Source organism: Liolophura sinensis, chromosome 1, assembly GCF_032854445.1.
Source record: "Liolophura sinensis isolate JHLJ2023 chromosome 1, CUHK_Ljap_v2, whole genome shotgun sequence".
Classification (NCBI taxonomy): domain Eukaryota; kingdom Metazoa; phylum Mollusca; class Polyplacophora; order Chitonida; family Chitonidae; genus Liolophura; species Liolophura sinensis.
This window is the reverse complement of record NC_088295.1, coordinates 59,479,525-59,492,461: the sequence shown is the minus strand read 5'-3', so window position 1 is coordinate 59,492,461 and position 12,937 is coordinate 59,479,525. Positions and strand designations below refer to the sequence as shown.

Sequence of the window (12,937 nt, the reverse complement as noted above, 5' to 3'; positions counted from 1 at the left end):
ATATAATCCAACATCTCAGAATCAGACACCACGGACCCATGTCTGTCACGCACAAATGCTAGGCTGCACAAGCATGTTTTCCTTCCCACAAGAAGAGTTCAGTTTCAAAGCATCCAGTCAATTAAACCTGCAAACACATTCACAACAATATAGACAAACAGACAGACTGTGGTTTATTTGGTACGTACCATTCCCACAGCTTCCTTGTCGAAGGGGTTCCATGGCACGCTCTCAGGGTAATGGGCTAACACCTTACACTTGTAGGGTCGTTCCAGAGGCTGGCAGTGTAAATTATCACCTGGAAGTACAGAGAAAAACTTCATTTATAAATGTACATACATATATGTGAACATACACAACGCATTATGCACAGACATACATACTGTATATAAAGCAAGTACATGTAGGCTAAATTCCATCCATAAATGGAAATGAACGCTCATGTGTGTGTGATACAACATCAGTGTACATACACTTCTTGGAACACACAATAACATGTAGGATCTACATGTAATGGTCTATACATTCTGAGTCAAGACAGATCTTTCATCTATTAAAACTGGGAACACTGGTTCCTTCCTGAGACAAGACAGATCTTTGACCTTAAAACCATAGAATACAGGTTCAATCCCTAGATTAAGACAGATCTCTCACCTATAAAAATAGGGAACATTGGTTCCTTCACGAGACAAGATTGATCTTTGATCTATAAAATCATGGAACACTGGTTCAATCCCCAGATAAAGACAGATCTTTGACCTATAAAAACAGGGAACACTGGTTCCTTCCTGAGACAAGACAGATCTTTGACCTATAAAACCAAGAACACTGGTTCAATTCTGCATCAATACAGATCTATGACCTATAAAAAATTGGGACACTGGTTCTATCCTGAATCAAAGCAGATCTCTGACCTACATGTAGACGTATAAAGCAGGGAACACTTCAAATCTAACAATCTTGGTGAATGTATGTATGTACAATGTATCTCGTGGATCAGAGCTGAACCAGTAGCAAACAAACAGACAAACAGTTCTCTAACAAAAATGGTACTGTGGGTTAATGGTTAACTTGTGACTACAAAGTTGGGGAGAGGACAGCTCTGCCTTATCTACTAAAGTACTGTAATGCTACAAATATACTTCCTATTTTGTTATAAGTTTGAAGTACATGTACAACCAAAATTTGGCGAATAATGTAGTCATAATACATGTCACTGATTTGTTGATTGCCAGATTGTAAGAGCAACATTCTACCATCAAATAAAATGCTAGTCAAAAGATGTCCATGAACAATATATATCCACATTAACGTAGTTTATATTGTTTTTTGAACCCACGAAAAGCTGTTTTAAGTCCAGTAGGTACATACACATGTACGTCTGTACAGTTGTTACCTGTCAGGTGTTAATCAATTCTGACTAATTACTTTTTAATAAGAATCTGTAGAGTGAGGATGACAATAAACATACAGTGCATGTACATGTAGTTTAATAAGGCTGTGCTTTACCTGACACACCTCATTATTAACCTATATATATCTCCACACTGCTGATGTTCACATAAACACTTATCTGCCTACAGCCTTGACCTGGCCTCATGCAGTGATGTTAATGGAATTAATTCATAATTAGTGTCTCCTCAAGATATTCATGACTGTCTAATTAAAAGACACCAATTCCAAAGTCTTTCCCAGAAACTATAACAGTACATTAATTACGAACTGAAATCCATTCCACTAAACCTGTTAATTACACTATGCATACATGAACATAACACATGTGTCTGCAAACATGTAAACACTGTACTTGTAATTGTATTCGCATGTTATATCCTAGGATTACATATAGCTTTGACATATGACGCGATCTGATTTATATCATACAAGGAATAAACAGGTAGATATACACTGCATATCTAGGTCACTGTTAAATTTTATGTATCAGTATTCCGTTTTCATTACAGCTTTTGGCCACACCAATCTGAGCTGTAGTTTGTTACAGGCGAAATCAATCTTTTTAACATTAGAGAAAGCAAACACTGAAAAAAAAAATGAAAATCATAAAATTTGTGGAAAATGTGGATTATCCCTGCAGCTTTTCCTGTTGAAGACATCTTTATACATGACCAGAAAGCCTTAAAAAACAGGAAAATCATACAAAGCATCAAGATCGGATAGAAAAAAGATGTGTTGTTGTCTTTATTTATATTCCATTTTTGGACTTTTTCAGAGTTGGTTTGCAGTAAAAATACCAAATAAAATTGGTGTCACCTTATAAAGACAAAGTGAAAGAGTAAACCTGTTACAGTGTACAGGTAAATATCAATTTCTACTATCGCAGATACGTGTGTATATGTGAACTGGCTTGTTTTTTAATACCACATCAGTGAGTCTGAAGTCCTTACAAGAACATGTCTCATACACATTCTGTTGCTGTCAATGTCATAAATTTGATGACTTTTTGTTTAGGCCATCCTTAAAAATATGTTCGTTCAGCATAATCTGATAGACCAACCACAAACAGGGCCCTACTCTTCACGTTTTCAGTGAGATTTTGATTTATTTTTCTTTGCATGAGAATTTAAAATCCCTATCTCTTTCATCAACCAGAACAAAAAAAGAATTGCTCACTGACTGGCCTATTTTTTTGTGTGTTTTTTTTCTTCACAGGCTAGAGTTATGCTCAAGAAATAATTTTTTTAAGGATAGCCTTAATTATGCTCAGCCATACGTGGAAAGGTCTGCCAGCAAACTGTGGATGCTCGTGGGTTTCCCCAAGACTCTTCCTCCCAACATAAGCTTTCCTCCCACCACAATGCTGGTCGCCATCATATAAGTGAAATATTCTTGAGTATAACGTAAAACACCAATCAAATAAATAAATAAATAATGATCAACTAATTATAACAACGAGTACATCGCTGATGATTTTGTGTGGCACTTGAACATTAAAGCTATAACAGCGTTTCGAAACAATTGTAAAATCCACCTTGTATAAAACACTCTGATGTGTTGATTTACACAATGAATAAAGCTTTAACTGAGAGGCTGTTGAAAGTAACGCTATGTTTTTAACATTTTGGACATTTGCAGGTTAGGGGGCGGGGGGGCAATTGCTTTAGCTACCCAGGTGTAAAAAGAAATCTAGATTTATCATCACTGACAAAGGAAAATCCAGATTTAGAGTGGCAATGTCAGCATGAAGCAACCTGTAAACTGCAGTTTGCATGTCTTCAGTTTTTTTCCAGCTTCACAACAGCAAACTAAGAACAAAAGCTGTGATACAAAATTAAGTATTCTTGCCAAAGAATTTCATGTCACGAATATAAGAAAAATGTGTGCACAACTGTACATGTACGAATAACTGTACAATTTTTTTGGTTTCACTTCCTTCAGTTATTAATAATATTTTCATTCTGTTTTTCTATCTTTAAATTATATGAAGAGTATTTTAAGTGCCTTTCTATATGTACCATATAAGGACATTTTTTGGACATATGACACAATCGGGGATTTTTTTCGTTTTAAGGATGGAGGTAAACTGAGAGGATGGAGGGAAACTATGGGCCTTTGGCATGTAATTGACAGACTATCCCAAGAGTAACAGTCACAGGTGTGACACATGTAGCTTGTACCTGACAACATGGGATTTAATGTTTGACAATTAATGTCCTTGTTAGACTGCTTTAATATGTGTGCGCAGGCTTGCCATGGACACCAAAGAGAGTCCTGCTGTCCGCTCAGTGCCACCAATTCAATCAAGGGACAGAATATTTCAATTTTTTCTTTCAACATTGGTCACCTATTATGACAAAAACACTAGATATGATAAAGTAACACAACAAAGGGAACAACTTATCCACATTGCTTTGGACATGCGATTCTGGAAATTCTGTCACAGAAGACTTTTATTTCAACATCAGTCACCTATCAAGACAAACACTAGACAATTTTTTATTTCAACATCGGTCACCTATCATGACAAAGACACTAGATATGATAAAGTAACACAACAAAGGGAACAACATATCCACATTGCTGTGGACATGCAATTCTGGAAATTCTGTCACAGAAGACTTTTATCTCAACATCAGTCACCTATCAAGACAAACACTAGACCTCTTATCCACGTCGTTAGACACTAGATATGATAGAGCGACAAAATGAAAATAACAACTTATCCACATTGCTTTGGAAATGTGATTCTGGAAGTTCTGGAAAAAAATGATGATTCAGAAAATAGCTGAAGAGCCTGATTTACAAGAAAAACGATGACTTACATGTACTTGCATTAACAAGAACAGAGGTTCATAAATTTTGAATGATTGGGATAAAAAAACATGGCTGCCTGGGGAGCCAGGATATAGTGATTTTGCATGTATGTGCTATAGAACCTTTCACTCCAATCATTCCAAAGCCTGAATACAGAACCACTAGGGACTTTCAAAAACATTCCTGACAGTCTCAATAGGCATAAAGGATAGGAAGAACAGTTTGTCACATGGCAAAATAATTCCTTAAAGCAACAGGGGTTTCGAGAATGGCTAAAAAAAGATGCTTCAGGAGCGTAAATAATACTCTATTCAAGCAACGAGAAACTACGATGTGAGAAGTCTCCACGGGGTTTGGTGTGTTGAACTAGATGTCTCTGAGGGTGTTATTTAAGTGTTGTGTAACTGAAGTAAACACTCGGCAACCATAATCAGATGACATGGTCATGTTTCCTTGGAGGAACCGTAAAGGACACAGACATTACATTAATGACTGCGTCCTCTTTGACACAGGGAAAAAAGGGTCCAACTCCATTTAGAGAGCTGTCTTCCAAAAAGAAGTGACCAGGTAGTTGCGATAATTTCAAACCATAAGCTACAAGGACTGTTGTCTTTGCCAATGGAATTGCATGAGATGGAATAAGACACCATAATCTGAATGCGTGACTTCGCAACCAATTTCAGTCACAAGGTAAAACATGTGTGAAATGCAGTTTGTTCCAATGTATTTCAGTAGAACCTAAGTACATTAGATGACCAATAAGAAATATTACACCTAATGGGCATTATTAAAGTTACATGGAAATGTGTTCAAAACAATACACATGATATTGTTCAAGTCAAAGATCAGCTATGATATAGGCAGATCGATTCCATTTCCTAAACTTCATTGTGATATTTTCCCAAAATACCATTTTTCTTTTCAGAACATTTGGTTTGAATACCACACCAATCAGCACAATTACCATTTTCTAAACTTCAATGAGATATGTATGGAATGCTGACATTTTCTCCTGTGGACATTTCTCCTCCACTGACAATTCCCCCTATGGACAATTCCCCCTGTGGACATTTCCCTCCATAGACAACTCCTCCCAAGGACATTTACCCCTATGGACATTCCTCCCTATATATGACAATTTCCCCTCTTAAAAGAATGTTTTTCCCAATGAAAAATTCCGCCGAATACATACATATATACATCTACATGTATAACCAGGAAATGAGCATCTATGTCTTTATTACAATTTGATACAATTTATTAAGGTCTATCACCATTTATACCATGTGCGAAATTCTTGCAGAACAGCTAAAAATTCATGACAAAAAAAGACAGGCAAGGAAATTCAACATGCATAATATAGTATAACTGTCATCACTGGTATGCTACCATCTTATGCAGGGGCTGAAATGTTGAGAATGGATGATGGAGCAAGTCTTCATTTTTTATCTCCAGTCTCCTGACGTCAAGTTGTAATACTCAGTCTTTATATTCAATGTCTCCATCCCAGTTAATGTAGAACTTGGTGAAATACGGCTTTCACGTTAATGCTTAAAATAGTAGCAAATTACACATCCCCTGACGCTTAATAAAACAACGAAATATTCTGTAAATCATGCATACTTTAAAACCGCTGAAGCACTTTTTTCCATGGAATTTTAATTATGCATGCATTTATTATGAAAATGACACCAAAAACGACTTGTTTATGTCACTAAGTTGCAAGTTTCATAAAACTGTGCAAATTCTCAGAATACTTTAAAATAATGGTTGTGCGGGTGGTTTAAAAGGTTGAAGATTAAGGGTAAACCCAAAGATTATAAAACAAATTCATAGTTTCTGCATTAATTTGGCATGATGTGCTGCAAAACCCAATAATTTGTTGAAGATACAATTACATCTACTATGTGGTATAACAACAATAGATGCAGCTGTACAAATAAAATACACTTGAAATTTTAGCGAATACATGTAACTTTTTGTTACATGTACATGGGTCTGGGGAAATGTACTGGATCCACATATATACAGTAGCCTACCACTCATAGTACTTGTACACCTATCATGCCAAATCTCAGGGTTACATTTATAGACTTTGAGTATTTCTATTTGTTCAAGAAGAATAGATAGTACAGCCAGGAAGTCTACAACACCTTATACATAATACATATATGCTGGTACTGAAATACCACAGTTGATTTCTTCACAGGCAGCAAATGGTAAGATAATCTGATAAGTGGCACCGCCCAGAGAAACTTGTGTCAATAGCTCACAGGTTGACCACAATAGTGATATGGCATTCGGACTCAAGTCGTGGATAATTGAATGAGATGTGTTGCCTGAAGAATGCGATAGATCGGGCCCCAGTGGCACCACTGATAATACAAATTCTCCTGGCGGTGTCCCTGCTCTTACAAATCTTGTTTTCCACCAGGCTACCGAAATGCCGCCCAGATGTAAGGGGCCCAAACTGTCTGCAATTTGCCCCACTTGATGGCCCCTATCATCAAATGAACTCTAGGTCTGTAGTATACTGCCACTGAGCCACAGTACAGTTATTGGCAGCATACTTGTAGTCAGTATACGCAGCACCAAAATCCAGATAGCTTAACTACGCCCATTACTCTGAATATGTTGTACACTTCAAATCCAGTCAAAGAACATCTCCACTTGATTCCGATATTATATATGTAGCCCTACATGTACAGGAACATTTGCTTGGTTACTATTACTATTGGGCCTCCGCAGCTCAGTTGGTTAGCGCGCTAGCGCAGCGTAATGACCCAGGAGCCTCTCACCAATGCGGTCGCTATGAATTCGAGTCTATCTCATACTGGCTTCCTCTCCGGCTGTACATGGGAAGGTCTACCAGCAACCTGCGGATGGTTGTGGCTGTCCCCCGGGCCCTGTCCGGTTTCCACCCACTATAATGCTGACTGCCGTCGTATAAGTGAAATATTCTTGAGTATGGCATGAAACACCAATCAAATTGTTCAAAATCAGGCTTAAAAGAAGTTCATGTGGAACTCATTCCTGCCTGCCTCTAACAATACAGTTCACAGCTATGAACTCTTTTGTTCTTACCTTTATGACCTCACAATTATCAGTGTGTGCGTGCTCATAAAACCCTTACATGTACGCAGTACACAAGCACTGAACAAGAAATGTCACAGAAGAAAACAATGTGTTTTTCTCCAAATTGGATCTTTTGTGTAGCTCATTCTTGAGTACTGTATTAAACCCACTGTTTAGACATACATGGTGTAAAACACATTTGTACTTATGTAAATTTATCATTGCTGGGATTATCATGTTACAGTAACTTGGGCGGCCATATACAGGTTGCAGAATGTCCCTGTATATACACGTATATATATGTATCCCCCTCAATCTGTTTATGCATGTATATGATACCTGTATTACCAGTGCAGCTCCTCTTCTGAGCTAATGGAAGAGCTATACAATAACAAAGTAAAGTAATACTGACATACAATATTGTGATGTGACTGAAATTTCATGCACATGTTTGAACTCTATTAACTTCACTGCAATATTTTGTAACCTCAACATGTTTCTAAATGTACAGAGAAGATCATTATTACCATGTCAACATTTACATGCGTGGACATAATCATTAAAACTATGGTTGGGATCAACACAACATAACATGACCAACAATCCACAAAGGTCACTATCCCCATAATTTTTATCAAAACTTGCTTCGTTCCTTTTCTTTCTGTCAATATTATCCCCATCTTTTTCATTTAATAGTCACAATAAAAGGAAAATTATTCCCTGCATACCCACTCCCTGTTTACAGATAGGGTTGAGTTACACTCAACAATAATTTTTTTTTATGAAGAAGAAGAATGGCCTAAATGACATGAACACACATGCAGATATTTATTTAAGTATATATTTCCAAGAACATCAAAACTACATATACATGTATTTGTACACATCTGGCTTTGTTCCTTTAAAAACAGAAATCTATGTGGGTTATATTTTGATGCTAAACCTGGTCCCACCCAATCCCCGTATGCAGGTCTGGTGACAGCTAACAGCACACACTCACATCTACTGTAAGAGGCTATTACTTCAAGAGCCTATGAAATGTCTACTACAAGCACAATCTGTATGTTTTGATGTACACCATTCAGAATTCAACTCTGTGTGACCTCTTCATCTTATCTACTGTTACACAGGGTGTCCCAGAAGTCGTGCATCATCCTGATTTTCATTTTTTTTTCTCTGTTTCAGATTTAATACTGATTTTAAATTTTTTTCTCTCTCTTTCAGAGTTAACTATGGCCAAGAGACTAACAGTACAAGAAAGAGTTGAATAGGTTTCTATGTTTGGAAGAGATGGGACAACACACCGCTCTGCAGCTCAAACATTCAACTTCAATCTGAACGGTGCGTGTCTTCTGGAACACCCTGTAGAATACATAGGCTGATACGTATTCTATCATGACATAGATCTAAGCATATATCTATCATACAGTCTTTACAAAAAACACAGTGGTTGTCTGATCAAGATATTATTTCAGTAAAGTTTTCAAACTATTTAACCAATTTTATAGTTACATGCACACCAGGTACAAAGGTATACATGTGCAGGGAAGTATTTGTACAATGTTCCATCTAAAAGTTTAGTCAATACCTTTGTTAAAAGTTCTGGAATTTCAGGGTATAACATTCAGAGGTTGTTATTCACCTCCTTATTGATGACTGATCATACTGGACATGTAAGAGGAAACATGTCATGCACTGTTTGTAAAACCAAAAGCGTACTAGTATATCTAGTATAATCTTTTCCATGCACTGTTTCACATGATGGAACACTGAGTTCAATTTTACATATACAAAGATTCTAGCAGTGATTCTTTTACTATACATATAGTCTTCCAATAATATTCTATTAAACCACTCAGTTCTACCTTCACTCTCTGCTGTATAGGTTTATGACCAGTGACAATCAGTTATAAATAATAATACAGGTCTCCCGGCCAGCTAAGACCTGACTGTCAAACATTGCCCAAGTCTGTGCTCATGGTAAATTCTTATTGATCAGCCGAACATTCAACCATAAAGGAAAATGACACAGCCTCATATGAGGTGAAGAAAAATATGGACTTCCTAAGCCAAAACCTACAAATTATTCCAACCTTGGAAGGCTTTGAGGATAAAGGTTACCAGTCTCATCACATCAATCTGCAATTCTGGGGGCAGTCTAATTATTTTAGCAATACAGTTTTCAGCCAGAGATTTTTTCTCTCTCTCTTTCTCATCTCTGGAATTTCGGAAACTGACAGCACTGACACCTTTATCGTGGAGACAACGCAACAGGTCAAAATACTTGCTTCAAAAAATTTGCAGATGCAGAGCATTCAGGTAATAACAGGACAGGTCGTGAGAAAAATAGCTGGCAAACACTTTTAAAAGAAAAGACAATGCTAGATCATTGTACAAGCACATGTAGGTGTTTCCGTAAAGTATCCCAGAGAAAGTTTTAACATCCTTCTTATTTTAGTGATGTTGGACATAAACTGAAGTATTCCACACCAAAGTAAGCAAAATCCTGTACACTGAGTATATCAAGAGCGCAGCCATTTTATTAACTTTAACCAATTAGACACAAGTTATTTCTGCAGTCTGAGAAGTCAGCAGCTCTGTCCACTGAACATGTGCGACTTCATGTGAACACCGATTGGCCTTTTAATAGCCTTACCAGCGTCACAGACAAGTGACATCATTTTACAAAGAACGTCTGGACAAATTGGTTTTTGCCATTTAACTCTCTTTCCACTTTTTCTATGAAATAACTAACCTTTTAGTTAATTGTTGTCTTTTCTTTTAAGCGAGTGTTAGGCGATTAGATCAAACATTTAAATATACAGATAACGGTATTTCATAACAAGTAACAGATCACTACCTCCAATGGTGAAGACTGATTCAGGTAGCAAATCATGTGTATGCTGGAATCAACCTTGACCATGATGTGCAATTCAGAAGAGCCCCGCAGAGAAAATGCACTGTACATGTTCCATCCTTGTCCTTCATGGTTCAAATTCCAAAATTAGGTCACAACTTCATCAATTTAGGTTTTCTGAATAACTGTTGTCATTCATCAATGTGGTCTACAATACATGCTGTACATCGTCCTAAATGTACACATAACCATTCAATTACCTACTGGTACTGAAAATACCTTCATGTAGCTAAAACCAACTTAGTGAGATGCCTGAGAAGAATACCCAATGAAGCTGGTTTCAGTACTACATTTGTACACAGGCACTTACAGTGAATGAGGCAACTAGTCTACAAACTGGGCCATTGTTGGCTAAACTGATAAACTGGCTGGGCTGAACAGCTCTAGCTGACGGGATGCTGAAGTGTTACATTCAATTCTACACTCACTAATGCATTACCAGTTTAGGAACCGTGTGTCTCTTTCTATTTATACACAACATGTGGTTCTACCTTGAGGAACTGACATTGGTGCATCTACATGTGGATGAGAGTTTCTTCATCTAAATTCCAAATTCCAATGGACTAAAACTATATGCAGCTGCAGCCTTAACCATAATTGCAATGATTTAACTACTCTAATTCTTCAACCTTTTCAACCACCGATGCTACCAATATTCTGAAACGTTCGAAGCAAACTATTGGGTGCAGAGAAATAATCTGCAGTTGTAGGAAGCTTGAAGCTTTAGTGACACAAACTAATCACTTTAACGTAATATTCATTGTGATTTTATGCATAAATTCCACTGAAAAAGAAAAACAGTATTTGCAGTGATTACTGTCTTCAATGTGAGCACAAAATTTACAGAAAGCTGAGTATGAGTAATATAATACCTTTATTACATGGTGTGTTCTATCCATGCAACAATTACTGGTGTTATCGTACGTGCACATAACCAAAGGGACTTTTATCATGTGACATCATGCAATTTATTGTCTACCACTACAGCTTACATAAAACCTTTTGTTTTCTTTTAGCAGGATGCACTTTAATTATCAAATGATTCTATCACGTCACATAGATAAAATGCTTCTCCTTTCATACGCGTACATACATGGGACATGTACAGCATTAAAATCACATGTCAAACAATAGAAGTTAACGCCAGAAGATGATGAGGATGGGCACCATGTGTAGAGGAAACAACTTCACTGTAAGCTGTGTATATAATAACAGCAACCATGTGCATGAACACAGTCCCACCTGTGGCTTCATATCAGTGAGGGCTTTAAATATTTAATGCACTGGTATCTTTGTATATACGAGTATTGGACATGGATCAACCCATTATACAAACATTTTCAATACAGTCTCCCACCAGCAATGATATCATTGACACATATTAAATCCTTTATATCTTTTAATATAGCTGCTGCATGAACAGGTTGCTTTCATCGTGATGAGGAATTTAAACAATTTGGGGCATTGTTGGGAAGATCTATGTGAATTTGTGTTAATAAGTTAATCATGGGCACAAAGAAGTGGTGCAAAAAAAGGTGAGAAACAATGTGCCTTTCATACTGCATGTGAAATGCACTTTACATGTAGGCATGCTGTGTGTATATATACTTTAATAAACGAATGCAGTATTGCCTCAAATCCACATTACAGTTTCAATTTTATTTTCTTGTTGGTTTTTTCTTTCTTTTTTTTTTTTTAGCTCAGATCAAATCATAAATTATGATTTTTTTGATTGTAACATTCCAATCCAATCCCCAAATCACATATTACTATAATAATATTGCAGCCATCCAAAGCCAAAATTGCCAGCCTTAAATTATAGCCAAATGATGATTTTAATGTTGGCATAGAAAAAAAAAAAAGGTTAAACGAATAGAAAAAAAAAACGGATGTTTGTGATGAGCCATGCCTGGAGCCTTCCCCACCATGGTTCCAAAACTGCCCATGACCCATTTGCAAAGAAAGATTTCAGGGAACCTTGGCAAGAAACTGCCATCTGAGGTAACGATTCTAAGTGGTTCCATCCGTTCCTCTGGCAGTCCAGCTAGTAAAATTCACTCAGGCTTTTTAAGACGTCAGGACGGCTTTAGTGATGATTACTAAATGTTACTACATGGCGCTCTCACTGGAAACTTGGCAGCTCGGCACTTTGCTTCCTGAAGGCAATAGAAATTCAATGACTCCCTAAGGTGATGCCTAATTTTCTACCGGACTGGTCATTCTATCAAAAACCCAAGCTTATTCAGTCAAGAAAAATTGAATCTGGGAAAACAAATTAATTATATTGATTTCAGTGTGTGGAGAGAGCGAAGGTTTATAAAATTAGACACACCGATTGTAAAGCCGATGTCTTCCCTGACAGAATATGGACACCTATTATGAGCCATTAGGACAGAGCATCGCACAAACATTTTCAGCTCTGCATAGAAACTTTACATGTACAACAAATGTTGACTTAGACAAATACGTATCTACAAGCACATGTACATGTACATTAAATACATTGAGTGCCACAACCTAGCTTGCATTTTCTCCATGTACAGTTTTGTAAATACATGAGCAGGTATCAGATATCACAGCCAGGGTTCGAAATTAAGGGTAAATGAATGCAGACACGCTCCCACATTTTAGCCAGTGCACGTAAATACGTTCACCTGTACAGACATTTTGTAA

At 37.0% G+C, this 12,937-nt stretch overlaps 1 protein-coding gene across 4 annotated transcripts in view; it reads right to left on the bottom strand.

Annotated features, from left to right (window-relative positions):
* Nucleotides 1–12,937, bottom strand: part of LOC135476430 (DENN domain-containing protein 5B-like) — a 58,594-nt gene that overhangs the window by 40,774 nt on the left and 4,883 nt on the right. For all 4 annotated transcript variants that reach the window (XM_064756468.1, XM_064756460.1, XM_064756483.1 and 1 more), the window contains exon 2: nt 189–298. In XM_064756468.1, the coding sequence (XP_064612538.1) occupies nt 189–298 (110 nt within the window). The remainder of the gene's footprint in view (nt 1–188; nt 299–12,937) is intronic.